The 27,466-nt window shown below is 49.5% G+C and overlaps 1 protein-coding gene across 4 annotated transcripts; it reads left to right on the forward strand.

The window, feature by feature from the left end:
• GJC1 (gap junction protein gamma 1) lies at positions 1-27,466 on the forward strand. 4 transcript variants are annotated; one of them, XM_066566709.1, is made up of 4 exons: positions 1-45; positions 23,571-23,684; positions 25,638-25,707; positions 25,821-27,466. In XM_066566709.1, the coding sequence occupies exon 4, from the start codon at positions 25,840-25,842 to the stop codon at positions 27,019-27,021; it is 1,182 nt and encodes a 393-aa protein (XP_066422806.1). In that variant the 5' UTR covers positions 1-45; positions 23,571-23,684; positions 25,638-25,707; positions 25,821-25,839; the 3' UTR covers positions 27,022-27,466. The 4 variants fall into 4 exon arrangements, with proteins under 4 accessions (XP_066422806.1, XP_066422808.1, XP_066422805.1 ...); XM_066566711.1 differs by lacking the exon at positions 1-45 and adding an exon at positions 2,277-2,338 and having other exon boundaries at positions 25,635-25,707; XM_066566708.1 differs by lacking the exon at positions 1-45 and adding an exon at positions 2,277-2,338.

Below are 27,466 nucleotides of genomic sequence, written 5' to 3' on the forward strand. Positions count from 1 at the left end.
GGCTCGGCGGCCGAGGGGCCCCGGCGCCGCCACGGGCCGGACCCGGTGAGTGGGGGCTGAGGGCGGGGGGGACCGGGCCGGGCCGGCGGGGGCCTGAGGGCTCCGAGCGGCGCCCCCCGAGGGGCCGGAGCCACGGGGTGGGGCGGCGGGGGCTCGGGGGACCGAGCGGCCGTTCCGGGGGCACCGGGAGGCGGGAGTGCAGCCGCGGGCCCCGAGGGGACGGAGCCGCGGCGGGCTGAGGGAGGCGGGAGCCCCGAGGGACCGAGCCGGGCGCTCCGGGGGAATCCCTGAGCATCCCGGGATGAGCCGGGCGCGCTCCGCCAACGGTGTCGCCGCGAGGGGCCGGTGTCACCCCCGGGTCCCCGCGTCCTCCCCGTTCCCCGCTGCTTTCCCCGCTCCGGACGGGCCTCCCGGGGTGTTTATCCCGAAGGGCTTTCCCGGGCGGAGCGCCCGGTGCCCGCCCGCGGCTGCACGTGTCGAGCCCCTCCGTGATGAACGGAGCGCGGGAACCGGGAGACGCCACCTCTGTCACCGCCGTGTCAACCCCCGTGCCCATCTCCCCTCCGGTGTCATTCCGTGTCCACCTCCCCTCCAGTGTCACCCTGTGCCCACCTCCATTGTCATCCTGTGCCCATTTCTCGTGTCACCCCGTGCCCACCTCCGGTGTTATCCCGTGCCCATCTCCCCTCCGGTGTCATTCCGTGCCCACCTCCCCTCCGGTGTCACCCTGTGCCCACCGCTCCTCTGGTGTCACCCCTGTGCCCACCTCCCCTCTGGTGTCACCCTGTTCCCACCTCCATTGTCACCCCGTTCCCACCTCTCCTCCCTTGTCACCCCCGTGCCCACCTCCCCTCCAGTGTCACCCCGTGCCCACCTCCCCTCCAGTGTCACCCCGTGCCCACCTCCCCTCCAGTGTCACCCCGTGCCCACCTCTCCTCCTGTGTCACCCCATGTCCACCTCCCCTCCGGTGTCACTCTGTGCCCACCTCCCCTCCGGTGTCACCCTGTCCCCCTCCCGGCTCCGGGCAGGACGGGGCTCCCAGTGGGTCCCCAGCGCGGTCCCTGAAGCAGCAGCAGCAGCAGCTCCTGCTCCCAATTCCCTGCCCGGTTAAGCCTCCCCAGCGCCGCTGGCAGCCGGAGCCAGCCCTGCCTGGAGCTGAGGGGCCGCAGCCCTGCGGTTTGGCATTGCTTGAGGAAATTCTTCTGCAGCTCCAGGAGTGTTTGCACAAAGCTCTGAGACACGTGGGGGGACTGCTGGGGGTGTTCTGTGCAGGGCCATCAGTGTGGCTTGGTGTCCTTGTGTGTCCCTTCTCACCGAGGACATTCTGTGATTCTCTGAGCACCATCAGAGGAATCCTGCTCTTGTGTCAGATGGTTTGGCCTCCGTTGGGCCCAACTTTCACCCAGCATCATAAAATTTCACAGGAGTGACATTTGTGCAGCTATTTTTACTGGCCTTTTAAAGGCAATTCTCATTTCTGTTGGTAGGAATTAGTCCTGACACTTTCTGGTCAGTGTGACCTTGCTTCCTAGTGAATTACTGATTTTGTTGCACCGTCAAATTAATTACAAATAGGAGATGGTTCATAGGGATTAATTAGGGCATGGATGTACCATATGGATTCTGGAGCAACAGTTGGTACCACCAGGTTCTGATTTTTCTTTGGGTGTTTGATTGGTATTTGGAGATGAGAGGGAGAACAAAACCCTTCTATCTGACAGACCGTTGATTGCTGTTATTATTTCCATGTCTCCTGCCTGCTCTAAGTCAGGATAATTGGTTAAAAAAAGCCCCAAACTGTCCCTTCCTGTTAGAAATCTGTGTCCTGGGGATGTTCAATGAACCAGCTGTCAGTGCAGTTACCAAACCCTCCGTTCTTCAGGTCATTTAAGGGAAAATGTTGCTTTCTGTCAAGACTTGTATTTAGGAAAATGCAAGGTGCCTTTCTCTGTATTTTTGATACTTTCAATTCAAATACTCTGTATTTTTGATACTTACAATTCTGTTCCAAAGTTCTGCTTGTGCTTTCTTGAGGGAACAGATCAGCTCACTGGAAAGCAGGATGGGTAAGGAGTTTGAAAATGGAATTTGAGCCTTATTGTGCTGTTTGACTCGGAGGGCAAGTCCTGCATTTCCAGCAGGGACGGAGCTCTGTGGTCACTGGTGGCTCCTGGGGGTGGGCTGAGCTGTCACACTCTGTGCCTGGCGAATGCACAGAGAGCTCCAGCGAGGGGCTGGCCCTGGGTGACACGGAGGTGGCAGCAGTGGAGCGCTGGCTGTCCCCGTGGCTGCCGGGGCTGGGGCTCTGGGCATGTCTGCGGGCACCGAGGCTGCCAGGTAAGAGCTGAGGGGCTGGGGCTGGGCTGGCCCGGGGGTCTCTGAGCCTTTCTCTGCTGAGAAGAGCCCTTTGCAGGGTGTTTCTCCAGAACCAGGAGCTTGTCTGACATTTCCAAACTGCAATTCAATTCAATTTCAATTGCCAGATGGAAATGCCAGCAGGAGCACGGTGACAGGTCCCTTTGGAGGTGTCACATCACACGGAACTTGTTTTACAGGAGCATCTCTGGGTTTTGGACTGTGTTGGAAACACAGCTGCTCCTTGGAGTTTGTCACCCAGCACCTTTTGTCTTTTTTATCAAGGTTTAGATCAGTTGGAGTGATGAAAAGTTGTTTAAAATGTTTTTCTGACCCCTTACCAAAGGGTCTGACTGCCTTTAGTGCTTTAGACTAGAGTTTGTGAGTTTGTCCTTTCATTGATGGAGGAGCCTATTGAGTATTGCTAATGAAAACATTTCCATGTACAAATCTAAGTGTTTTCTTAATTTATAGAACAAAATTACAATTTTTGGGGTTTTTTAAAGCAACGTGTTTTACAGGAGCATCCCTGGGTTTTGGACTGTGTTGGAAACACAGCCACTGCTTGGAGTTTGTCACCCAGCGCCTTTTGTCTTTTTTATCAAGGTTTAGATCAGTTGGAGTGATGAAAAGTTGTTTAAAATGTTTTTCTGACCCCTTGCCGATGGGTCTGACTGCCTTTAGTGCTTTAGACTAGAGTTTGTGAGTTTGTCCTTCCATTGATGGAGGAGACTATTGAGTTATTGCTAATGAAAACATTTCCATTTACAGATCTAAGTGTTTTCTTAATTTATAGAACAATATTACAGTTTTTTGGTTTTTTAAAAACAACTCATAAATCTGAATGCAGGATTCTAGACAAGGAATTGTCATGAAATATCTCTTTTCTAGATTTGTACCACCCTCAGCCCTTCATTAAGGGATTCTTTTTGCCCCTCACTTCAAAGCAAACACCCAGCTCTTGACAGATAATGTGCAAGTGATGCAAATACTGGTAAATAACTGGAAATTTGGGTCAAGGACTGAGAGCACAGGGCTTGCTTTGAACAAGGCACAGAGGGTTGGGAATGTGAGGAATTCCTGGGGTCCCAGCTCTTGGTAGGGGGAAAGTTAAAACTCAGAGGTTGGGGAAATTGAGATCAACTTTAAGAATTTAGCAAATATTATGGTACACCCTGGAGATTTTTAATTATAGGCACAGTTTTTCTAAAGAATTCTGTGGTTCTAAAGGTTGTTGGTGTGGAAATTATACTGCTTAGGTGAAACTTCATCTTAAAAAGTCTTTTCTGGGTTTGGATAGTCCTAGAGTTTACAAGAACAAATTTCTTTAAAGCTCTGAAATTTAATCACTCATGGAGAGTTTGTGATGAATTTTGACAGCTACATTTGTTGATTTAGTAATTTGCTGACTGCCAGCAACTTCTGTGAGTCAAAAACAATCCCCAAACTTTCCTCATCCAGCACTTTTGCCAAGGAAAGGATGAGATCCAGTGCCTGAGTTTGCACCTAGGGATAATCCAGAGGATCAACAGAGCAGTTCAGGAGCACCCAGTGAGGAGCTGGATAATCCAGAAAGTTCCTTCTTTGGGATTGGGACACTGAAAATCCAGTGCTTTGGGGAGCTGGAGCATCCAGAGCTGTCGGGAACGGCGGAAGAATTGCAGCACACAATATGTGTGAGCAACAAATCCCAAAGTTTATTGACAGCTCACACATATTTATATTGGTGTTAATGAAGCTTGTACATATTGCAAAGCTGAGCTCATTATTGGTTAAAACACACATGAATCAACCACACCTACTTCTATGCTCTAATGATTATTTTGTTTCTACGTTTACATTCCTGTGGCTATTCTACCTAGGCTATCTTCATTTTTCTGGCAAAAGATTTTCTCCCCCATCTTCATGTTGCAGCAAGGTCACCATGACCTCTGTCAGTGATTGGACACTGACTACTTAATCCCCAGTTTGTTTCCCTTAACCTTATCCAACGGTATCACATGGAAGTGGCCTTTCTCAGGTAGCCAATTATCCACAAAGCTCTCCACACAGAGCCACAAGGGCTTGGTGGGGATGCTGATGCTTCATTCCTGACCCAGCTGTGATGCTGGAGAATGAGCTGTGGAATGGAGACTTTTCCATGGAGAGTGAGCAGTCCTTATGGAATCTTGAGCTTTCCATGGAGCCCCACAGAGTGTGTGAGCCCAGGCAGCCCCTGCTCACACAGGGGTGAATTTTGGGGATTTGTGGTCATTGGCACCTGCACGGCGCTGCTGGTTGAGTAAAGTGATGGAATCAGGAGTTGGATGATTTCTGTGGCTCTTTTGCAGCTCAGGATATTCTGTGACTCTCAGGAATCAGGCTGCAGCCTCACCATCAGAGGGGGCTGATCTTGGGGCTCTTTCCTTTCACCACTTCACATTTTCAGCCCCTTTTTTAAAGGTGGAAACCCCAAGGAACGTTGCCTTGTACAATGCACCTCTCTTGTGCCTCTCCCTTCTTGCTGGGACAGGATTCCCTGAATCCCAGCAGGAACTGGGACGAGGGTGGTGATCATTAAACACTTGGAGTGAAACCCTGGTGGATAATGGATAAACAACAACCCTTTGTTGTCCCCCCGGGGAATGGGCACTGCTGCCTCATTAGGGGGAAGGTGATCCTTTGTTCCCATCCTGTTTTCACACTTTGTGTTCTGTGCTGCCACGGAGCTGACCTGTGCTCCAGATTTCGGGATTTTTCATCTGCTTCATAGGAAGGAAATTATTGCCGTTGAAAAAGTTCCACTGCAATTCCCTGATTTTTATGGTGGCTCTGCTGTGTCCCTGCTGAGCTGCACAGCTGCTGAGCTGGATTATCCAGCTCCTCACTGGGTGCTCCTGAACTGCTCTGTTGATCCTCTGGATTATCCCTAGGTGCAAACTCAGGCACTGGATCTCATCCTTTCCTTGGCAAAAGTGCTGGATGAGGAAAGTTTGGGGATTGTTTTTGACTCACAGAAGTTGCTGGCAGTCAGCAAATTACTAAATCAACAAATGTAGCTGTCAAAATTCATCACAAACTCTCCATGAGTGATTAAATTTCAGAGCTTTAAAGAAATTTGTTCTTGTAAACTCTAGGACTATCCAAACCCAGAAAAGACTTTTTAAGATGAAGTTTCACCTAAGCAGTATAATTTCCACACCAACAACCTTTAGAAGCACAGAATTCTTTAGAAAAACTGTGCCTGTAATTAAAAATCTCCAGGGTGTACCATAATATTTGCTAAATTCTTAAAGTTGATCTCAATTTCCCCAACCTCTGAGTTTTAACTTTCCCCCTACCAAGAGCCGAGACCCCAGGAATTCCTCACATTCCCAACCCTCTGTGCCTTGTTCAAAGCAAGCCCTGTGCTCTCAGTCCTTGACCCAAATTTCCAGTTATTTACCAGTATTTGCATCACTTGCACGTTATCTGTCCAGAGGAAGCCCATCCCTGCCCAGCCAGCAGGGAGACTCCCCGAGTTGCAGATGGCTCCTGGGCGCTGCTGCCAGCCTCTCACGGGTGGCTGCACGGCCACCTCTGTGTCCCCTGCTCTGGGAGGGAGTGAAGGTTTTATTCTGCAGCATTTATCAGTGGTTGCAGCTGCTCTCGGGCACTTCCTGCGAGCAGCAGGAGTGCAATTCCACTGTCCCGTGCTTGTGCCATGGAATAACAGGCTGTGCTTTTAATTGACTGAAATTGTGCTTAATAATGGTCAAAATTATTAAATCTCGTTTCGCTTGCTGTGTTCAGTGTTGCTCAGTACGTAAATTCCGCTCTTGGAATAAACCCATGTTTTTAAAATGCCAATATCATCAAATTTCCCATTCACTGCCCATTCTTGGTCCTGGTTTTGGGAAGCTCGTTGCTTTCCATTAAAAGCTACAAAAAAAAAGAATTTATCTCCAAAATGCTTCTTGGAGGGGAAAGGGCAATGTTAGCATTTCCTTTTCTGACCTCCTCATACCATAAATGTGAATTGTTATTGCTGCTTGGTTAGTGACACACAGTTCTTCCCAAATTCAGGACTGCCTGGAAGATCTGGCTGGGATTTTTAAAAACTTGACTTCATTTTGGTGTAAAATGAAGATTTCAGGTGAAAGTTCCTGCATGTTATGTGGGATAATTGACATACTCAACGTGTGGCTGGGCAGTTGTGATCTTCCTGGTGATTCCTGGTGAAGGAAATACTGAGAATGGCAAAAAGAAATCTCTTTTCTTTCTGCAAACACAGAGAGCTTGGTTTCATAGCTCAGTACTGGCCACTAATTCCTCAGTGATTCTGTTTTAAGGAAGAATGTGATTCTGTTTCAAAGCAGAACCCAGGCACAACCCAAGCAATAACACAAGTTACACGGTTTTCTAGCTATAAATAAAAAATCTATATTTGGAAAAAAACAAATAGCGTATTTATGGACAAAACTGTATTAAAGGAAATGTGATGGAAAAATTGAGTCAGATGAGCTGATGTATGAAGCATTTCCCTCTGGAGTCATTGGGCTGAAAAATGTTTTATATGCCTAAACTTGAACAGATGCTTCAGCACACACACACACACAGTCCTCCCCCGGTTCATATTAGCACTTCTGCTCATACCACTGTGATTAATTCCCAGACCAGCCTGGTTTAGGCTCTTTTCAGGGGCTCCGGGGTGTTTCCAGATCATCCAGGTACTTAAGCCGTGCCTAGCTTTAAATAAGCACCCCAGATCATCCAGGTACTTAAGCCGTGCCTAGTTTTAAATAAGCACCCCAGATCATCCAGGTACTTAAACCATGCCTAGCTTTAAATAAGCACCCCAGATCATCCAGGTACTTAAGCCGTGCCTAGCTTTAAATAAGCACCCCAGATCATCCAGGTACTTAAGCCGTGCCTAGTTTTAAATAAGCACCCCAGATCATCCAGGTACTTAAGCCATGCCTAGCTGTAAATAAGCACTTAAGCCCTGCCTAGCTGTAAATAAGCACCCCAGATCATCCAGGTACTTAAACCATGCCTAGCTGTAAATAGGCACCCCAGATCATCCAGGTACTTAAGCCATGCCTAGCTGTAAATAGGCACTTAAGCCATGCCTAGCTGTAAATAAGTGAGCATCCCGGATTATTAGCAGGATTTGTTTCAAGCTTTGCATTAGGCATGTGTTTAAATGACTCACTGAGCTGGGATTTACATTTTTACACGGGAATGAAGGATTTCTCTCTATTACCTTGCCTAGATGGAAATTGGTGGAGTCAGGCAGCTTTTTTTGCCTAAACAAGTCCATGAAACCAGCTTTGGGCTCTTAGAGTTATTAGTTCCAGCTTTTTAGTTACAAATTTGTCAGAACACAAGTCTCAGTGTGCGTGCCTGACCTCGATTGAGATACTCAGGAGGTCTGAGGAGGGAGGGAAGGAGGGAGGGAGGGAACATCCATATGGATGACCAGCAGATTGTGCCTCGTGTCCTTTCCAGTCCCAATGTCGAATTCACAGGCGGTGGCGCTTGAGGAGGCTGCGACTGCATTGGATTATTCTCCATCGAGTCCCTGCTCTGGTGTTCCTCTGAGCCATTCATCTGCTCTCCTGGGGAGCAGGGTTTGCCTTGTGCACAGTATTTCCTCTCCTCTGAACATCCCCAAAATCTTCCTCAAAAGTGCCACATCTTAGGAATGCTGTCCCCTTTGCTTTTCTGAGGAAGGAATGTAGAAAAATGAGTTGTGGGTCAGGCTGGGGAGTGCAGCTCCTGCAGGATGAGGGATGATGCTGGTGGCAGCAGGGTTTGCATTGTAGGTGGCTGTGCACAGCATTCCCTCTCCTCTGAACATCCCCAAAAGTGCCACATCTTGGGAATGCTTCTGTCCATTTTGTTTTTCTGATGAAGGAATGTAGAAAAATGAGTTGTGGGTCTGAACATGGGTCTGGCTGGGGAGTGCAGCTCCTGCAGGATGAGGGATGATGCTGGTGGCAGCAGGATTTGCATTGTAGGTGGCTGTGCACAGCATTCCCTCTCCTCTGAACCTCTTCCTGAAATGTGCCACATCTTGGGAATGCTGTCCACTTTGCTTTTCTGATGAAGGAATGTAGAAAAATGACTTGTGGGTCATGACTTGTGGTGTGCCTGGGGAATGCAGCTCTTGCAGGATGGGGGATGATGCTGGTGGCAGCAGGGTTTGCCTTGGAGGTGGCTGTGCACAGCATTCCCTCTCTGAACATCCCCAAAATCTTCCCCAAAAGTGCCACATCTTGGGAATGCTGTCCACTGATGAAGGGATGTAGAAAAATGACTTGTGGGTCTGAACGTGGGTCTGGCTGGGGAATGCAGCTCCTGCAGGATGAGGGCTGATGCTGGTGGCAGCAGGGGATGGAGCTCCTGCCTGCGGTGACATCCTGGCATGAGTGGTGCAGCCCTGCCAGACTCAGAACGAGCCATTGCCTGTGAAGTTCTGTATCTCTCTCTCATGCTTAAAATAGTCAAGAGCCTGGAAGGGTGATTGTATGTCTTGTGTGTGCCCATGTTCCCTTGAGGGGGAGTTTTGACTCCTTGTTAACTCCTGGAAGCCTGGCTCTGCTGTGGATGCAGGGACAGAGCTGACACCCAGCACTGTGTAATCCTGAGGTTAGACATGTGTCTGTAGGCAGGCAAGGGGGTGGGTGGAGCCCATGTGGGGCTGCCCTTGGTGGCAGTACATTTTTTAATGGCATAAAATTAAAAATAGTAGAAGTTCCTAATGTGTCTTGCAGCTGTGCTGCCCTGCATGCAGCATGTCCTCCTAAAAATCTAAAAATCTCCTGAATCTCAGGGTAAACATTGAAGTAGTTGAGAAATGACTGGATTTTACTTGCAGCACATTCATTTGCAGGAGTTACTCAGCTTGTGCTCAGATATGGAGTTAAACTATTTTGAAATGAGAAGAATTTTCATGGTGGAAACTGTGATTCCTGAGATATTATAAAGCAAAATAAAATTGAAGTGTTTGGGAGGAAGCACATGGCGATCTTCCACAGAGCCATATGGAATTTATCTTTATTCCATGGTTCTTGTGAAGTCTTTGCTCCTTCTGGAGCTGACTTGGAGCCTCCTCCTCAGTGCTGTCCCCAGCTTGGTTTGTATTCCTCGCCTGCTCTTGCTCTCTTTGCAATCTGTGACCAAAGCCCATCGATCGGGTGGAGTCTGATTCCCTGGAGGGCTGTGCTGGACAGAAATAAATCGTGGCTGTCCTTCAGGTGTTCCCATTGCCCAGGGTTGTCTGGCACATGCAGAGTTCCAGGGGGCTGGAATTGAGCAGTGATTACCATCCCCTGAGCCAGTTCTGTTCTCTCTGCTGTCTGCTGGTTCACGGAGGGGCTTTTCCCCAGCACCTGGAGCCACTCCCTCCTGGCTCCTTTGGAGCAGCCACGTGGGTCAGATGGAATCTTGCCTGTGCCAGGGTCCTGTTCCTGACCTGCCCCGTGTGGGGCTGCAGCAGAGCAGGAGAGAAGTTCTGGACTCTCAACATGCTCTGCTTTGTGCCTACAGACTTACCCTTGTCTGAGATGCTGCTCTGGCTTTTTTTGAGGGGTTTTCCTTCTCCAGGCTGCTCCAGGTGTCACAGATCCCTGCCTGTTTCCCCCCTCAGCCTTCTGGCTTTTTTCCACTGTCCTTCCCCCACTAGCCACTTCATACCTCTTCTCCAAGCTCCTGTTCTCCTCTGTTCCCATGATAGGAGCTGGCAGAGTGACCAGAGCCACACCATGGGTGAGCCATGGGCACTGAGGGGGATGTGACAGAGTGACCAGAGCCACACCATGGGTGAGCCATGGGCACTCAGGGGGATGTGACAGAGTGACCAGAGCCACACCATGGGTGAGCCATGGGCACTTGGGGACATGGCAGAGTGACCAGAGCCACACACCATGGGTGAGCTGTGGGCACTCAGGGGGATGTGACAGAGTGACCAGAGCCACACCATGGGTGAGCCATGGGCATTCAGGGGGACACAGCAGAATGACCAGAGCCACACCATGGGTGAGCTGTGGGCACTCAGGGACACAGCAGAGTGACCAGAGCCACACCATGGGTGAGCTGTGGGCACTCAGGGGGATGTGACAGAGTGACCAGAGCCACATGCCATGGATGCATGTCACAGGCACATGGTGGCAAAGCAGCGTGTGCTGGGTGTGCCTGTCCTCTCACACTGGTGAAACACTGTTTTGGGGCTGTGCTGTGCAGTGCCAGAGCATTCACAGAGCAGCCTGACAGCCCCAAGACCTCCTGCTTGCTGAGGCCATCTCAGGGCACATCTATTTTTAGGTGAAATTGAGATTTATTCTTTTTATTCGATGTATGCATCACTTTATCCATGTGGAATTCCATCTGCCATTTTATTTCCAGGTTGCATAGACTCATATGGTCCCTGTGCTGCTCTTCATGGTTGCTTATCCACCCCTCCCTTGAATATTTCCTTCAGGATGCTGGGTCACATCCAGACAGTGTCCTAGTGTGGCACAGCCAGCCCCTCCCTGTGACCCTTGCCCTGACTTCCCTCCCTTGCAGGAAATGATTCTTTGCTCCTGCTCCCTTGCCTCCCACCCAGCCGTCTCCATACAGGGACAATCCCTTTTCCAGTGGCCTTTTGGGGTCCCTACAGAAAGCCTCAGATGAGGGAGACTCACAGAGGTTAAAACCCAGAAGATCTGGAGCCCTCTGTGGGGCTGGAGGTGCCTTTCCAGAAGCCATGCTGACTTTTCCCCTGGTTTATTGTATTTATACAGAGAATCAATGCCCACTAATTCTGCTGTGTAATTAGTCCTGTGTGAATGTTGGGTTTGGACAGCTACATTTTGCCAGGATTTTCTCCACAACCCCTGTCTTGCAGAGTTGACATGGCATTTGCTTCCCTGTCCCAAGATAATTTTAGGAATGGCTGTACTCCATGCTCCATTAACCCCTTGGTGGATCCATCCAGCCCTTCCTGCTGTGACTCCTCAGTTTGGCTCTCTGTAAGCTCCCCTCCAGTCCCTCCAGCAGTGGGAACCAGTTTCCCAGTGAATCCCAGGGGAAAGGGCTGACAGAGAGCCTGGAACTGCTCCTGGTGCTGTGAGTTGTGTGTAAAGGAGTCACATCATTTTCCCTGGATGGGTTTGTCATCTCTTTCAGTGACATTAAAGCTGAGCCTGTTCTGATGGTGGCTTTCTGCAGGGAGACTCCGTCAAGGTGCAGGTGGGAGCCTGAAGTGGGGGTGGTCTGAGGGCTGGAACAGCTCTGGAGATGGGCTGGGAGAGCTGGGGGGTTCAGCTGGAGAAGAGAAGGCTCTGGGGAGACCTGACCTTACTGTGGCCTTCCAGCTTATAAAGGGGCTTAGAATAAAAATGGGCACTTTCTGCTGTCTCCTGTAGTGACAGGACAAGGGACAACACTTTTCTTTGTGCCACCATGTGCCTGTGACATGCATCCATGGCATGTGGCTCTGGTCACTCTGCTGTGTCCCCACTGAGTGCCCATGGCTCACCCATGGTGTGGCTCTGGTCACTCTGTCACATCCCCCTGAGTGCCCACAGATGGGGCATTAAAATGAAATATTTTACCATGAGGGTGGGCAGGCCTGGCACAGGTGCCCAGAGCAGCTGGGGCTGCCCTGGATCCCTGGCAGTGCCCAAGGCCAGGCTGGACACTGGGGCTTGGAGCCCCCTGGGACAGTGGGAGGTGTCCCTGCCATGGCAGGAGGAGGAGCAAGAGCTCTCAAGCCCCTTCCCAGCCCAGTCTGTGCTTGTGTTTGGCAGAGTGGGTGCGATGGCCTTAATGAGACAATCCACCAAACAGGCAGCGGCTCCTTATCAGGAACGATCTTATCTGCAGCTGATTCCCCTTTGTGAGGGTGAACGAACTGTGACACGGCAGATGCTCCATTACCCTTTGTTTTTAGGGTGTTTTTGCGAGCAGACCTGCTGGGCTCTGTGTTAGGAAGTCACCCAGTAGAGGTGATCTGCTGGCCCCTGGTTGGAGCATGAAGTTCACTCCGTGATTAACAAGATGTCACCAGCCCCCTAAACTCTTGGAAATGAGCAGCTGGGGGAAGCTTGGCACTGCTGCCCTGACCGTAGCTGTGCCTGCAGTGGCTCAGTGGCTTTTTCCTGCCTCCAGCAGCCCCACAGCTCAGTGCACAGCATCCCCTGGTCCCTCGGCGCTCCCCTGTCGAGTCTCACGGCTGGCTCAAGCACAGGGAGGCTGATTTGCTGCTGATTGTCCCAAGCTGTGTCGATAAGAAGTCAGATAAAATCCTTGGCCAAGGGAGAGCAGTCAGGTGGAAAAACTGACCCGTCTGCCACTGTGTGCTTGGTGCAGAGCGCCTGTCACTGGGAAAAGGGCTTCTGGCCTCCTCTGATAAAAGAGGAGTTATTTCCAGCTGTTCTCAGGGGAAAAGCCCCAGTTGGTGTGTGTGTTTCCCAGCTGGAGTGATGGAGTTCATCAGTGCTTCAGGTCTCTTCCCAAGGGAGTCTCAAAGTATTCAAGTCTTTCAGAAATGGACAGTTTTATGTTTCTTATTTCATTACAGGGATATTTTTTTTTTTCAACAAATAAGTCACTTAGTGAATCTATGCATATTTATATTCTAAATTTTATCTTTGGCAAAATAAAGCTGTTAAGACTCCTGTTGAACTCAAGCTGGAGTAACATTTTAATGCCAATATGGCAATCTGCTGCCTTACTCTGCTCCTTGTCTCAGAATAAACTGTGTGTAAAACCAACTTTATTGAAACAAAACTCTTCAGCTGTTTCTGTGCTTTAGCAGCAACTTGGGAGAAGTTGAAGCAGCTGTAAAATGAGTGAGGTGCTGGCTTGTTTTGGTTCTCTGGTAAGGTGCTGTCCTTGGCTGTCTGTCCCAACACCATTGTTAGGGAAATTAATCCACAAACACCAGAGGTTTCTGTCCAAAAAGGAGACAGAGGAGTCCTTTGACTTTATTGGAATAAAGGGAGAGGCCATGGGGCATTCCCCTGGCATCTCTCAAATTTTTGGAGGATGCAGCCTCCTTTTTATCCCAATTTCCCACATTTCCCTCTCTCTTTCCCCATTTCTGAGGTACTTGAGAGGTTCAGACTTCCCAGCACACCCGATACCAAAGATTTCCCTCTAATGTACAACCCTCCTGTTAGGAAAATTAATCCACAAACAACAGAGGTTTCTGTCCAAAAAGGAGACAGAGGAGTCCTTTCTGGCTTTATTGGAATAAAGGGAGAGGCCATGGCACATTCCACTGGGATCTCTCCCTTTATTCCAATAAAGCCAGAAAGGACTCCTCTGTCTCCTTTTTGGACAGAAACCTCTGTTGTTTGTGGATTAATTTTCCTAACACTCCCTTTCAATTTTTAATTCTTATTGAATTTAGGGGTTTTTCTTCCCCATTGTTTCTTTCATCTTTCAATGTCTAATTTCTTTTACAGCAAACCTAAAGTTTATTTGTAAAAGCAAATCTCTTTTTCCATTCATCAATCAGTGGAATCCTTCCATTGTTTCTTTTGTCTCCCAGTGCTAGTTTTATCTACCAGCAGCCCCACAGCTTGTTTGGAAAGACAAATCCACTATTCCTCTCACCATCCTCATGGATTGTTGTGCCATTTGGCACAGCTGGCTGCTGTTCTGCTCAGTTTAGTGCTCTCCACCTGGGGACATGCACAGTTTGGTGAAGTCCCAAGGGGCTGCAGGGCTCTCTGCTCCTCCCTGTCCCAGAATGGGAGCAATCCAGGCCCAGTTTAGCAGAGCTGTTCCAAGTGCTGGGTGCCCTGAAGGACCCAGCAGGGCAGGGAGGGTTTGCAGTGTCCTCCTCTGCCTCTGAACATCCTTCCCTCTCTGCAGAGCTGCTCCTGTAGAAAATGTGATGTGGATTAGGTGGAGTTGCAGGCTGAGGCGGTGGCTCCCACTAGACCAGACAGAGCTGGGGAATAAAACTCTTTTTTTTTTGAATGTAGGTCACAGAGAAGCAGCTGCCATGTTGCAGGATGGGTGACTGGGGAGGTTGTGGTGGACTGTGTCGGGCTCTGTGGTATCTGTTTCATTTACAAGCTGTTCATGGGAGGTTTTGAGGCTTATCTATGGAGCAAACACTGTCATGGTTTCTCTTGACTGCCATAAGATGGTGGTGGGAGCATTAGGTGTTCATCCCCGTCCTGCTCAGCCAAGTGAGAGCCTTGGATTTTGATGTACAGGAGCCGACAGAATTGCTCTCTTTTGGCTTCTCTCTCCTTCCCTGAAATGGCCATGAGAGTGATATTTGGGTCAGCTGCCTCCAGTGTGTCATTTTCTTTTGACACTCATCCCTGTGAGCACAGAGGAGGAGCCCTGGGGAAACGCTGTGGAGCTGTTGGCTGCACTGGAATCGGGTGTAGTTACAGGGGTGTTGTGGTTATTGGAGTCTCTGATCACATCCAGGGAGGGAGGTGTCCAGGATGCCTGACTGGAAGGGTCTGGCAGTGAGGATGGCCAGAGAGCTGCAGGGATCCAGGTAAGCACATGGATGTGCAGCCTGTCCAAAGGCTCCTGTCCCTCAGTGCTTCCCAGGGATGCAGCCCCCAGAGTTCTGTGTTCTGTGCCTCCTTCCCTTTGCACCTTTGTGGGTCCTCCTGGGGAAGCAGATTGTTCCTCCTTGCCTCACTGCAGCCTCAGGGTTGTGCTGTGAGGCCTGGGGTGGGCCCAGGTGCTGCCATTCCCTGGGTGTCACAGGAGGGTTTGCATTGTCCAGGCTCTGCTCACCCCTGTGTGTCCCCAAGTGCAGCCCTGAGTGACAGAGCTGGTGCTGGGCCTGCCTACACAGGCAGGGTTTGCAGCAGGACCTTCCTTCCTTCCTTCCTTCCTTCCTTCCTTCCTTCCTTCCTTCCTTCCTTCCTTCCTTCCTTCCTTCCTTCCTTCCTTCCTTCCTTCCTTCCTTCCTTCCTTCCTTCCTTCCTTCCTTCCTTCCTTCCTTCCTTCCTTCCTTCCTTCCTTCCTTCCTTCCTTCCTTCCTTCCTTCCTTCCTTCCTTCCTTCCTTCCTTCCTTCCTTCCTTCCTTCCTTCCTTCCTTCCTTCCTTCCTTCCTTCCTTCCTTCCTTCCTTCCTTCCTTCCTTCCTCCCTTCCTTCCTTCCTCCCTTCCTCCCTTCCTCCCTTCCTCCCTTCCTCCCTTCCTCCCTTCCTCCCTTCCTCCCTTCCTCCCTTCCTCCCTTCCTCCCTTCCTCCCTTCCTCCCTTCCTCCCTTCCTCCCTTCCTCCCTTCCTCCCTTCCTCCCTTCCTCCCTTCCTCCCTTCCTCCCTTCCTCCCTTCCTCCCTTCCTCCCTTCCTCCCTTCCTCCCTTCCTCCCTTCCTCCCTTCCTCCCTTCCTCCCTTCCTCCCTTCCTCCCTTCCTCCCTTCCTCCCTTCCTCCCTTCCCTTCCCTTCCCTTCCCTTCCCTTCCCTTCCCTTCCCTTCCCTTCCCTTCCCTTCCCTTCCCTTCCCTTCCCTTCCCTTCCCTTCCCTTCCCTTCCCTTCCCTTCCCTTCCCTTCCCTTCCCTTCCCTTCCCTTCCCTTCCCTTCCCTTCCCTTCCCTTCCTCCCTTTTCTCTCTCTCTCTCTTTCTTTTCTTTCTCAAGTCCCTGCAACTTGTCCCCTCTCTGTTATGTCCATTCTTACAGGAAAAATTGCTAAATTGCTTTGTTGCTATTTTTTTTTTTGTTCTCCATGGTGCCCAGGGAACTGATACACAGAAAATTCCACTTAAACATAAGAAAACCTTTTTTTTCCTGTGAGCATGGTCAGATGTAGGATCAGACTGCCCAATCTGACTTTTCAATTCTTCTGTCTTTGGAGGAGTTTAATAGGATCAGGCTGCCCAGAGAGCTTGTGTGGAGTTATTTAAACCCTGGCTGGACCTGAGCCTTCCAACCTGCTCTGGGATGTAAAATATGTTACCAGTTACCAGAACATTGCACATTTCTGAAAGGGAAGCATTTGGCACAAGGGAACTTTGGGGTTAAGCACCTTCAGAAGTGACTGAAATAAAGCTCTGTCACTGCAAGGGGCTGTCAGAGCCTCAGAGCAGTCAGTGTTGGGGTGTTTGGTCTCATGTTTTGTAGAGGTAGCACAATGTGTGTCTGAGCCAGGGTTTAGTGGCCCTGACTGAGGAGCACGTGGTGCCTCAGCAGATGTTTGCCTGGTCCAGGAGCTGCTCCTGGGAAGGAGAACTCTGGTGTTTGGGAGATGGTGCTGACTGGGTGTGATCATGGAAAAGCCTGCAGGATGCCTGTGCTGTGGGAGAATGGGAATTGCCAGCTCACACTCTGGAGTGTTCTGTGCACCTGAGGCCACTCTCACCCAGTCTGATGGTCACTTCAGCGGGTGGGAGCAGTGTTTCTCAAGGATGCCCTCTGGATCTTTGGATTTTAAGGGTATCAGTCCCCAGACCTGTTGTTTGCTGCCATTTGGTTAAACACTTGGTCCTGATTCCAGAACAGCAGTGTTGGGTGTTTTCCCTAGTGTGGCTTGAACTTCAGATTCAAATTCTTAAAAAAAAATTAAAATTGTCTTTTACCTACCCTGTCATTCCTTGTTTTCAACATTCAGCTGAATTACATGGGAAGAGCTTCCCTGTGCTTTACTGAATTCCCAGAATTCCCAGAATCACTGGGTTGGAAGAGACCTTCAAGATCATCGAGTCCAACCCAGCCCCAACACCTCAACTCAACCCTGGCACCCAGTGCCACATCCAGGCTTTGTTAAACACCCCCAGGGATGGGGACTCCACCACTTCCATTCCAGAACTTTATCACTCTTCCTGTAAAAAACTTTTTCCTGCTCTCCAACCTGTATTTCCCTTGGCACAGCTCCAGGCTGTGTGCTCTGGTTGTGTCAGTGCTGCTGGGGAAAGAGCCCAGCCCCAGCTGAGCACAGGCACCTTTCAGGAGCTGTGAGAGTGAGGGGGGCAGCCCTGAGTCTCCTTTTCTCCAGGCTGCACCTGGCAGTTCCAGCCTGACCCAGGGCTGCAGGAGCCCAATTCCTCCAGGAGCTGCTCAAACCCCCTGAGCTCAGTGGGGTCAAACTGTGGTGGGGAAGAGCTGTGAGATGTGTGAGGCTGGAGCAGCGCTGGGAAACACTGGGTTGGTTCTGAGCTCTTCCTTGGATTATTCCTCATTGCCAGCAGGTTGTGGAGGAGAGGGTTGGTTCCTGCTGCAGGCTGCAGTGGCAGCACTGTGCTGATGCCCAGGTTTGCTGTTGGAGTGGCCCAGGCTGCCTGTGGAGCCAGGTTTCAGTGCAGGCTGAAGCAGCACGCAGGGCTCTGATCACTTTGTTTCCTCCTCGATCACATTTCACATCACCACAGTGCTGCCATCACCTGGGGCTCCTTCTGCCTCCTGATCCCTGGCATCTGCAGCATGGGGTGAGGAGCAGCCTCAGGCTGGTGTTAGGCTCCAAGAAGTGCCAAAACTGGGAGCTCATTCTCTCAGCCTCTGAGCTGGAACACCTCATTCCCATCCTTTGGAGGGATGCTGATTGCTGAGCCTGTGTGAAGGGATTCAGGCTGACACAGACCCCACCGTGGGCCTCCAAAAATCTCATGAGGTGACAGAGACTGTGGAGCCCAGTGCCCATTTCCTGTGGTGTTGGGAAGGATGAAAGTTTGACAAGAAAGTCTCACAGATATGGATGCTTAGCAGAAAGATTTTGAATGTAGAATCTGAAGAAGGAATAGAGATGGAAGCAAATTTTGATAGAGAAGAAAAGAATTGCTGAGCCAGTCTTACTGGATAACCAAGGAGGCAAAGGATCTGTAAGTTTTTATGGCTTAGAGCAAAGGATAAACCCACCCCAAACAAGAAGATGTTTTTACCAGCAGAAAGAGAGCACAGGCAAACAAGCCTGCTGGTGTGGCAAGTAGAAAAAAGGTCTCAGAATTTTCCACTGCAAGAAAACTGAAAAACAACTTCTGGCTTAAACTGTGATGTACTGACTTTGAGTGATTGGAGAACAGTACCATGAATATGGTAATTACAGTAGTTATGATAGGCTATAGATAATAGTTAAGGTATAGATTGGTTCTACTGTATGAAGATGCTCAGCAAAGAAAAGTAAATAATGCAGTGTGACCAAAAGAAAAGTATAGAATGCAGTGTGACCAAAAGAAAAGTATAGAATGCATTGTGACCAAAGCCAAAGGGTCTCCAGGCCTGCCTGCAGCTGGAGCTGACAGCTGTGGGCACAGCTCTGTCACCCATGACCCTGGATTGCTGGAACCTCTTGTATACAATAAACTGCATTTTGTATACAATAAACTGCATTTTGCATACAATAAACTGCATTTTGGAGAGCCACCTGGAGTCCTGCATCCCTCATTCAGGCTCTTACACCCTGGGGCCTGTTGGCACTGCAGGCTCCTGCTCTCAGATGAACTCGAGTCAGGCTCAGCTCGTCCTGTCCTGGTGCTGCTGGGGTGGTCCTGCTGTCCCTGCCAGTCTCAGGGGTCTCTGTGGTCAGGATGACCCCAAAATGTGTTAGAAAGTCTCTTTTCCCAGCCTGGCAGCTGAAGGAGGAGTCAGGATTCTTCTGTTCTCATTCTCAAAGTTGTTTATTATTTCTTATCTAGAACATTCTTCCTCTGACCTGCTGAGGTCTGTCTGGCAGGTTGGGTTGAGGCACATTGGTGTTGTCTTTTATACTAAAAACTACATGTACTTGATTTACAATAATTTCCCAATACCTATCACCAATTTCACCTAGAGTAGAAACACACTGGACAGTGAGTTTCTGCTCTAAACCAATCCCAAAGTGCCTCCATCACCCAGAAGAGGGAGGCCAAGAAGAAGAAGAAGAAGGAAGAAGGACAAGGCATGCCCAAATCCCTCCATTTTGGCTTCTGAACCCCCATCCTAAAAACTCAAAATCCTACTTTTCTATCTTGGAACAAACTATCATTCTACTTAAACTTTTTAAATGGCTTGTGCATCTTCATACAAGGTTGGTAATTGTTTTTTCCAAGGGCTGAATCAAAGGCACAGGTGTCTTTGACTCTGAGCCCCCTGTCAGGGTGTCGAGCCCTGCAGGGCAGCCAGAGGAATTTCCTGGGCTCTGAGATTTCCTGGGTTCTGCCCTGCCCTGCACACACTGCCTCCTGCAGCAGCACTCTTCTTGCTGGAGGTGCACTAAGAGCTGGTTTGGGCCAGCACAAAACACGTCGTGATTTCATCTGAATTTTGTCACTGCGGGGGAGTGTTGCTAAAATTGTCACTTGGCTTCCCATGTTAGCAGTACCTAGAGGGCACGCCGGGGCGGCCGGAGCTTCGTGTCTTAGCTGCAAATTCCAGTTTATCTGTGAGCTGCATGCTGCAGTGGGTATATGTTGATTTTCAAAGAGATACGTACTTGACATCTTTATTTTTTTGACAGCGCAAGAATCTTATTTATATCCCTACCTCTTCCCCATATTTTGCTGTTCTATTTATATCCCACATAGGAGCTGTGGTCTCATCATTCAGCGTGGGGTTTTGTAGACTCGGGGGATTGGTCTGGGAATCAGCAGAGCCTTGTTAGCATGCCTGGGATTGGAAGGCACCATTCAGAAATGGTTTCCAAATTGACATTGACATTGTGGCTTTTTCCAAACCATTCTCTGCTGTTGCCACGTGAGCCCTGCCAGATGACAGAGGATTTATTTGAAAGAGCACTGTGTGCTCTTCAAAAAGTCCCAGCCTTTTCCTTCCCAAGTATTTTATAAGATTAAAAATAAAATTCAGTGCACTCTTCTTATTCCTTTTCATCTTTACTGCTGAAAATAGGAGTAAAATTGGTGGTGATTGAACCCATTTCCTTCACAGAGCATAGAAGGGTGGTGGCTGTGAGTTCTGTTATCCCAGGGATGTCCCCACATCCTTGCTCTTGTGTCACTCAGGACAATGGACACTGGAATTGCTGCTCAGGGAATGCAGGTGGCATCAGCACAGCACTCACCAGGATTCAGGATGTGTTGGCACCATTCCAGTGCCAGGTCTGGCCATGGCTCTCTGCTTCCTTGTTTAGTCTTACTCATTTTCCAGGTTAAAAAAAAAGAAAAGGAACCCCCCTGCTTCCTCAAAAGAACTTGTAAATCATGTAATTTCTTACTTTTCAATGTAAATGAGATCTGAATGAATAATGCTAATTATTCATTCATCCTAATTCAAATACTATTTTAATTAGCCTGTAGGCCCAATTTCACTTTTATGCAGCATGAAACCTCTTTTGATTAACAACAGAATTGCCATGCATTTCTTCTTATTTTCCCTGCTCAGCACATGTCTTTTTAAGCAAAACAAAACAAAACAAATAAATCATTAATAAATTAATCAAATTTCATTAGCATGACCTGGGAAGACATAATTTAGGGAGGAAAAAAGTCTTCTGTAGATATATTCATTCTCCTTAACAACTGCCTGGAGGCTATGAAGCCTTCAGAGAAGCCTTGTCTGAGGAGCTGCTGGTGAAATATGAAAATTTAGGGACCCTCCACCACTGCCTGCCATCAAAGGGCAGGGACACCTTCCACCAGTTTGTACTGGGCTGGGGCCAAGGGGCTCCAGTTTGTGCTGGGCTGGGGCTAAGGGGCTCCAGTTTGTGCTGGGCTGGAGTCAAGGGGCTCCAGTTTGTACTGGGCTGGAGTCAAGGGGCTCCAGTTTGTACTGGGCTGGGGCCAAGGGGCTCCAGTTTGTACTGGGCTGGGCCCAGTCTGTGCCAAGACAAGGTCAGGAGATGGTTCTGAAGGTGTTGAGGCTGCCTTGGCACCCACCTGGTGCTGGCTGTCCTGCCCTCCAGGTGCCCTCCATCTCAGGGGAATGGGGGCACTGCTGGAGCAGTTTTAGTTTCCTCCTGCCCCACTGCTGTCCCTGCCACACCTCAGCTGTCCCATCCAAGGGCTGGATTTGGAGCATTTTACAATAACTGCTGCTCCACACTGCAGTTCTTCCCACCCTGAGTGGCAGGAGGTCATCTCTGTTTGAGAAGGAAGCTGAAAGGAGGTGAAAATTTGAATGTTAAAATGTTTAAATTCATAGCCAGCCCCCCATGGGCTGGGTAGAGGAGGGGGCACACCTGAGGGGCCATTCCCTGGCTGTGTTAACTGCAGAAATTCTTCACCTGAAGCTGATTTCTTTTTTCCCATGTACCTGCTCCAAATTTTTCTTCATTCTCTCTGGATGTCAATGCCTGCAAAGCTTTAATTCAGGAGCCAGCCCACTGTCAGAGATAAGCCTCCTGATATTTCATCATGGATCTGCCTGCTCCAAGGACCCTCCTCAGCTGGAAGTGCTGAAATGAACCTATGACAAATACAAGAAATGAAAGTCTCTCTCAAATGCACTTTCTGGCATGACTTAAATTAGCTGAAATTGCTGACATTCTGCCTTTCTCAGATGCGTGTCAGTGTCCATAGACTTTCCTTTCAAACATTGGAAAATTATTGAGTTAAATGTTGCCAGAAACAGCAGCTGCAGGAGCGTGGGTGTACATTGGGTGAAGGTTACTGTGATGTGTCTGGGTGCTGCAGCACACAGTGGAGGAGAGGCACAGTGTGCCCCTCTGACCTTGGCTGATCCAAGGACAGGAGGATCAGACAGGCACAGTGTGCCCCTCTGACCTTGGCTGATCCAAGGACAGGAGGATCTGACAGGCACAGTGTGCCCCTCTAACCTTGGCTGATCCAAGGACAGGAGGATCTGACAGAAGAGAGGCACAGTGTGCCCCTCTAACCTTGGCTGATCCAAGGACAGGAGGATCAGACAGAAGAGAGGCACAGTGTGCCCCTCTGACCTTGGCTGATCCCACAGGACGGAAGGACACCACCGGAATTCCACTTGGAAGTTCTTGGGTTTGTACTGCATTGAATTTGGATGGGCTGAGCCTTTCCAAGACTTAATGACTGTTATTTTGCTTGAACCAAAACATTTCCTTAAAGACCAGGAAGTTCTTTGCCTGCTCATGGGTCCTCCTGTGTTTGTCCCAGCAGCTCTGCTCAGGGTTAGGACTAAATGGACAAAGTGACACTTTCTTGGCAAAGACAATCAGCTCTTGGGCAGCTTCAGAGCTCCACTGCCAGGACCCACTAATTGGCAGCTCCTGGTTGTTAACACACGTTGGGTAAATCCTCCTGCATCCCAGAGCTGTGGCAGCCCCAGCATATGTCTGCACATAGATCTGGCACCCTGTGCATTGATACAACTGGAATTCAGGTTGGGAATCACAGGAATGATTCCTGTGGTGTTTTTGGTACCTGTCTGCAGGTAGAAAATGCACTGTGAAAAGCTGGCACGTACCTTGAAGAAATTTCTTAGATGGGAGGCAGCAGCTTGTCTAAAAGTAAAGATTCTCTTACTGAAATCTGCACTCATTTCAAACTTCCCTGTCCTTAACTCCTGAGGAATGTGACAGTATATGAAAATTTAAAGGCTGGTTCCTGCTGTTACTCCAAATTTACATTGGCAACAGTGTTTAATTAATTTCAAATTTACTTAGTAGTTTACTTTCAGTGAAAAGTGTGGCCCTGACATTTTCAGAGAATAAGAATTAGCCTCTAAAACTCCTTTGGATTTTGTCTCTTTTTTAGTTGATGAATCACGAGGTGCCAGTGCCTGTCCAGTCAGTGCCCAGGGTGATGAGATGGGGTGGGAGAGGAGTTTTGGGGTTCCTCCCCTCTGTTAACCTCCTGTTCCAGATGTGGGGTTCACCTGCCTTTGCTGCCCTTTGCCCTTCTCAGACACGTGCAGGACCCCAATACTTACGTGCCCCTCATCTGGACCCCAAATCCGAGTGGGAAATGCTGACTGTGGGGTGTCTGAAGCACTGTCTCATCCCACTAACACAGAGCTCAGGTGCTCTTGGGTGCCTTTCTGAAATGGGGGTGCCAAGCCCTGGCTGCAGGAAGGGGCTGCAATGGGACTGGAACCTCTGGTCCCTTTGCCTGTTAAAAATGTGTTATTTCAGCCAGTGCTCTATGGAATGGTGGCAGCAGGGAGAGCTTGGAAGGAAGCCTTGGGAGGATTGCATGCAGCTCTAATAGCTGTTATCTATGGAACACATCTGATTCAAACATGTCCTTCTTCAGGGCTGAGTGCAGGTGGCCTGAACACCTGAGGGAGGGCTGGGGATTTTTGTCCTAATTGGTAATTTTAATGACACATCATCATCCTGACTCGTTGCTGTTGGGATTCACTTTCATCTTCCTCCTATGTTTCCCAACTAAACAAATTGATCTTTGTAAATCACTCACTTTTAGGCATCTTCCCTGTCCCTCAGCTGGTTTTGAGCCTCCTGTCCCCACTCTCTGATGCTGGAGCAAGTGCTGAAGGATGCAGCCGCAGGCGCCCGGGGCTGTCTCGCTAACAAGGAGGTAAGATCACCCCCCTGGCTGCTGATTGCAGGTGACACAGGCAGGGTCCATCCATCCCCTGCCCTCTATCAACAGCCCTCCCTGAGACCCTGATCCTTCAGGGCCCTCATTCCCTTCCCTGTTCACAGAACACCCACAGCAGCCTCTCCCCCTGTTACAAAACCCTGCTCTGCTGGTCCTGGGCTGCCCCGAGTGTGCTTCAGGCAGTGGGGCTGTTCCAGCCTCCCCAGCAATCTGTGTTTTCCTGTACTGGTAACTCTCATCTCCAGTTCTTAGCCTGCAAACTTGTGTCCCATGAGCCCATTTCCCAGCTGAGCTTGGGAAGATCAGCCTGGCTGCCAGGGATTTTCAGAACTGCTGTAATTATGGAGCTGATCTTGGACCTAATATGGGAATCATTTGTCAAGACTTGTGTTACTTCTGATCACTTAATATGGCCTTTTTTAATACTCTCCTGTGCTATTTTTTTTCTCCCACTGTCATGAAGTGATAAATCAAATGTCCTGTACAGCCCATCCACACCATATCCTGCTCTTGGCTTTTCAGTGAAACACTGAATTCCACCAGAGGGAGATCACATTGAAATCCTTTAATTCTGCATTGCTTGCATCTCCTCACATTTCATTATTTTGCCTATAAACAACTCTGTAATTACATGGAAGAAGTTGAATAGTTCCAAGAATTAGTTTTCCTCCAGTATCCTGGAAATTCTTCAGGTTAAGAATAAGAATTCTTAATTTTTATTCTAAAAATAAGAATTTCTTCAGGTTAAGATCAGAGTGCTAGAGATTTGTCCAGTTCTAGGTTCAAGATCTGTCACCAAATGTTTTCCTGATGTAATAATTTCTTTTAATAATCTTTATGTCAAACTGATACTTGACATCATCCAAAGTCTGAAAGATGCCTCATCCCCTGTTGCTCTAACAGTGTCCAACAGTGTTTTCTCAGTTTCACTCCTTGGAGCTCCAGGAGAGCCTATAGTGTTCCTGGGGTTGCCAGGCTGGAGTTTCCAAGGATGGGATTTTACTGTTAGGATTGCAGATTTATCCTGGAGTCCTGGAATGATTGGGGTTGGAAGGGACCTTGCAGCCCATCCAGTGCCACCCCCTGCCATGGCAGGGACGCTCTCCACTGCCCCAGCTTGCTCCAAGCTCGCTCCAACCTTGAACACTTGAACACTTCCAGGGATCCAGGGGCAGCCACAGCTTCTCTGGGCAACCTGGGCTCTGCAGGCATTGGAATTTGGCAGGGCTGCCCCTGGCAGGCTGTGCCAGCCCTGCTCGGGAGCGCGGCCAGGCCCGGCAGTTCCGGCGCTCGCTCAGCTCCTGCCAGCGCCCTCCCTTCTCCCCTCACCCCCCACCACTCCCTGCTCTTCTAAAAGTTTTGACAGGTAACTCTTTCTGACCAGATTTTCACTACAAAGTCCACACTGAAACCTTTTCTGACCCTGGGAGGAAGGTGTTGAGCCTCCCAGAGAGGCTGGACCCAAATCCATCCACAGGATGGTTTGAGCATAGTGAGGAGCTCCTTGGCCCAGCCCTGTCCTTAGGCTGGCCCTGCAGGGTGGTGACACTGCTCAGGCCACCAGGTTGTCCTGCCTTTGCATCACAGGTGGGCTGAGCCATCCCTTCCTGAATTAGGACAGCTGGTACTGCCCTTGGACACAGCAGTGTGTCCCGTGGGTTGTGGCTGAGACCATGATCACCAGCCCAGGCTTTAACAAATTAAAATAAATGCTCTTGTCAGTGGTGGAATGTAGCCAACAGTACCCAAAAATCTCGTGGCCACTTGTCTTCCCATCCATTGTGCTTTGGAGTCTTCAGCTTCCACTTATAATGTTTTTATCAACCTGTGACATACAGAGCAGCCTTGTCTCTCTCTTGGGCTGGGGAGTAGCTTTGGGAGCACTTTTTAAATGAAATGATACTGAACTGTTACTTTTTCTTCCAGCAGATTCCTCAAAAGCCTGCAGAGGAGACGTAGGATCTTCAAGCAAATTCTGGCAGCTGGATCCCGATAGCAGGTGGTGGTCACAAACGTGGAGGGGTGTTGGGTGTAAAAGTCAAGTTGAGTTTGAACCATTGAGGCTCGAGCTGATAAACTCATAAATATGTGGGGGTTCTGTTTGTTTTTTAGATAAACTCATTTGACCACCATGAGTTGGAGTTTTCTGACCCGCCTGTTAGAGGAGATCCAGAACCACTCAACCTTTGTTGGCAAAATCTGGCTGACAGTGTTGATTGTGTTTCGGATCGTCCTGATTGCCGTGGGAGGAGAATCCATTTATTACGACGAACAGAGCAAGTTTGTGTGCAACACGGAGCAGCCCGGCTGCGAGAACGTCTGCTACGACTCCTTCGCGCCTCTCTCGCACGTCAGGTTCTGGGTGTTCCAGATCATCCTCGTGGCCACTCCCTCGGTGCTCTACTTAGGCTATGCCATCCATAAAATCGCCAGGATGGTGGAGCACAGCGAGGCCAGCAGGAGAGCCAGGAGGAGGAGCTTGCCCATCCGCTGGAAACAGCACCGGGGCCTGGAGGAAGCCGAGGGTGACCACGAGGAAGATCCCATGATGTACCCGGAGATCGAGGTGGAGAGCGTCAGGGAGAGCAAAGAGAAGCAGAGCCCGGCCAAAGCCAAGCACGACGGCCGGCGGCAGATCCGGGAGGACGGGCTCATGAGGATTTACGTCCTGCAGCTCCTGGCCAGGGCCCTGTTTGAGGTTGGCTTCCTGGTGGGGCAGTATTTCCTCTACGGCTTCCAGGTGAGCCCCGTGTTCGTGTGCAGCAGGAAGCCCTGCCCGCACAACGTCGATTGTTTCATTTCCAGGCCGACGGAAAAAACCATTTTCCTGCTGATAATGTACGGGGTGAGCTGCATGTGCCTGCTCCTGAACGTCTGGGAGATGCTGCACTTGGGCTTTGGCACCATCCGGGACACCTTGAATGCCAAGAAGAAGGAGCTGGTTGACTCTGGGACCTTTAACTACCCCTTCACCTGGAACACGCCCTCGGCTCCCCCGGGCTACAACATCGCGCTGAAGCCGGAGCAGATGCAGTGCACGGAGCTGTCCAACGCCAAGATGGCCTACAGGCAGAACAAAGCCAACATAGCTCAGGAACAGCAGTATGGCAGCAACGAGGGGAACATTCCCAGCGACCTGGAGATCCTGCAGAGGGAAATCAAAGTGGCTCAGGACCGCCTGGACCTTGCCATCCAGGCTTACAACAACCAAAACAACCCCAGCAGTTCCAGAGGGAAGAAATCCAAAGCGGGCTCCAACAAAAGCAGTGCCAGTAGCAAGTCAGGAGATGGGAAGAACTCGGTCTGGATTTAATGTTGACTCAGTTGATACGCTGTGGTTTTTTTCCCCCTAGTTTATCATAACCAGCAGTCCCATGAATAATGGCTTCCATTAAGGGAATATTTGACTCTGCTGATTTTCAGGGATACCGTTGGCTCGTGATTCAGCCCCAGAAAGGGTTTATACACTGACTCTAGGACTTTAGAACTTTATTCTTTTGTCTTCCAAGTCAGGAGACAAATAGCTATATTTAATTCATTCTCATTGAACGGTTTATGCTGTATGTACAGTATTATAGTACATTTATTATGCACAATTTTTTTTGTATTTGTACACTGGATCTGATGTTACACTTTTTATATCAACAAGGACAAAGCAATGGATAGCCATTAGCATTTTGTTAATTTTATTATTGTTGTCTGCAGTTATGTCATTGTTCTTCCTTGTTTTCCAAGTAAAACTTTTTATAAAACTTTTC

The sequence above is a fragment of the Molothrus aeneus genome, chromosome 28 (genome assembly GCF_037042795.1).
Source record: "Molothrus aeneus isolate 106 chromosome 28, BPBGC_Maene_1.0, whole genome shotgun sequence".
Classification (NCBI taxonomy): Eukaryota; Metazoa; Chordata; class Aves; order Passeriformes; family Icteridae; genus Molothrus; species Molothrus aeneus.

Excerpts from the sequence above, each read along its gene's own strand:
- GJC1 (XM_066566709.1), top strand. The coding sequence starts at position 25,840 with ATGAGTTGGAGTTTTCTGACCCGCCTGTTAGAGGAGATCCAGAACCAC.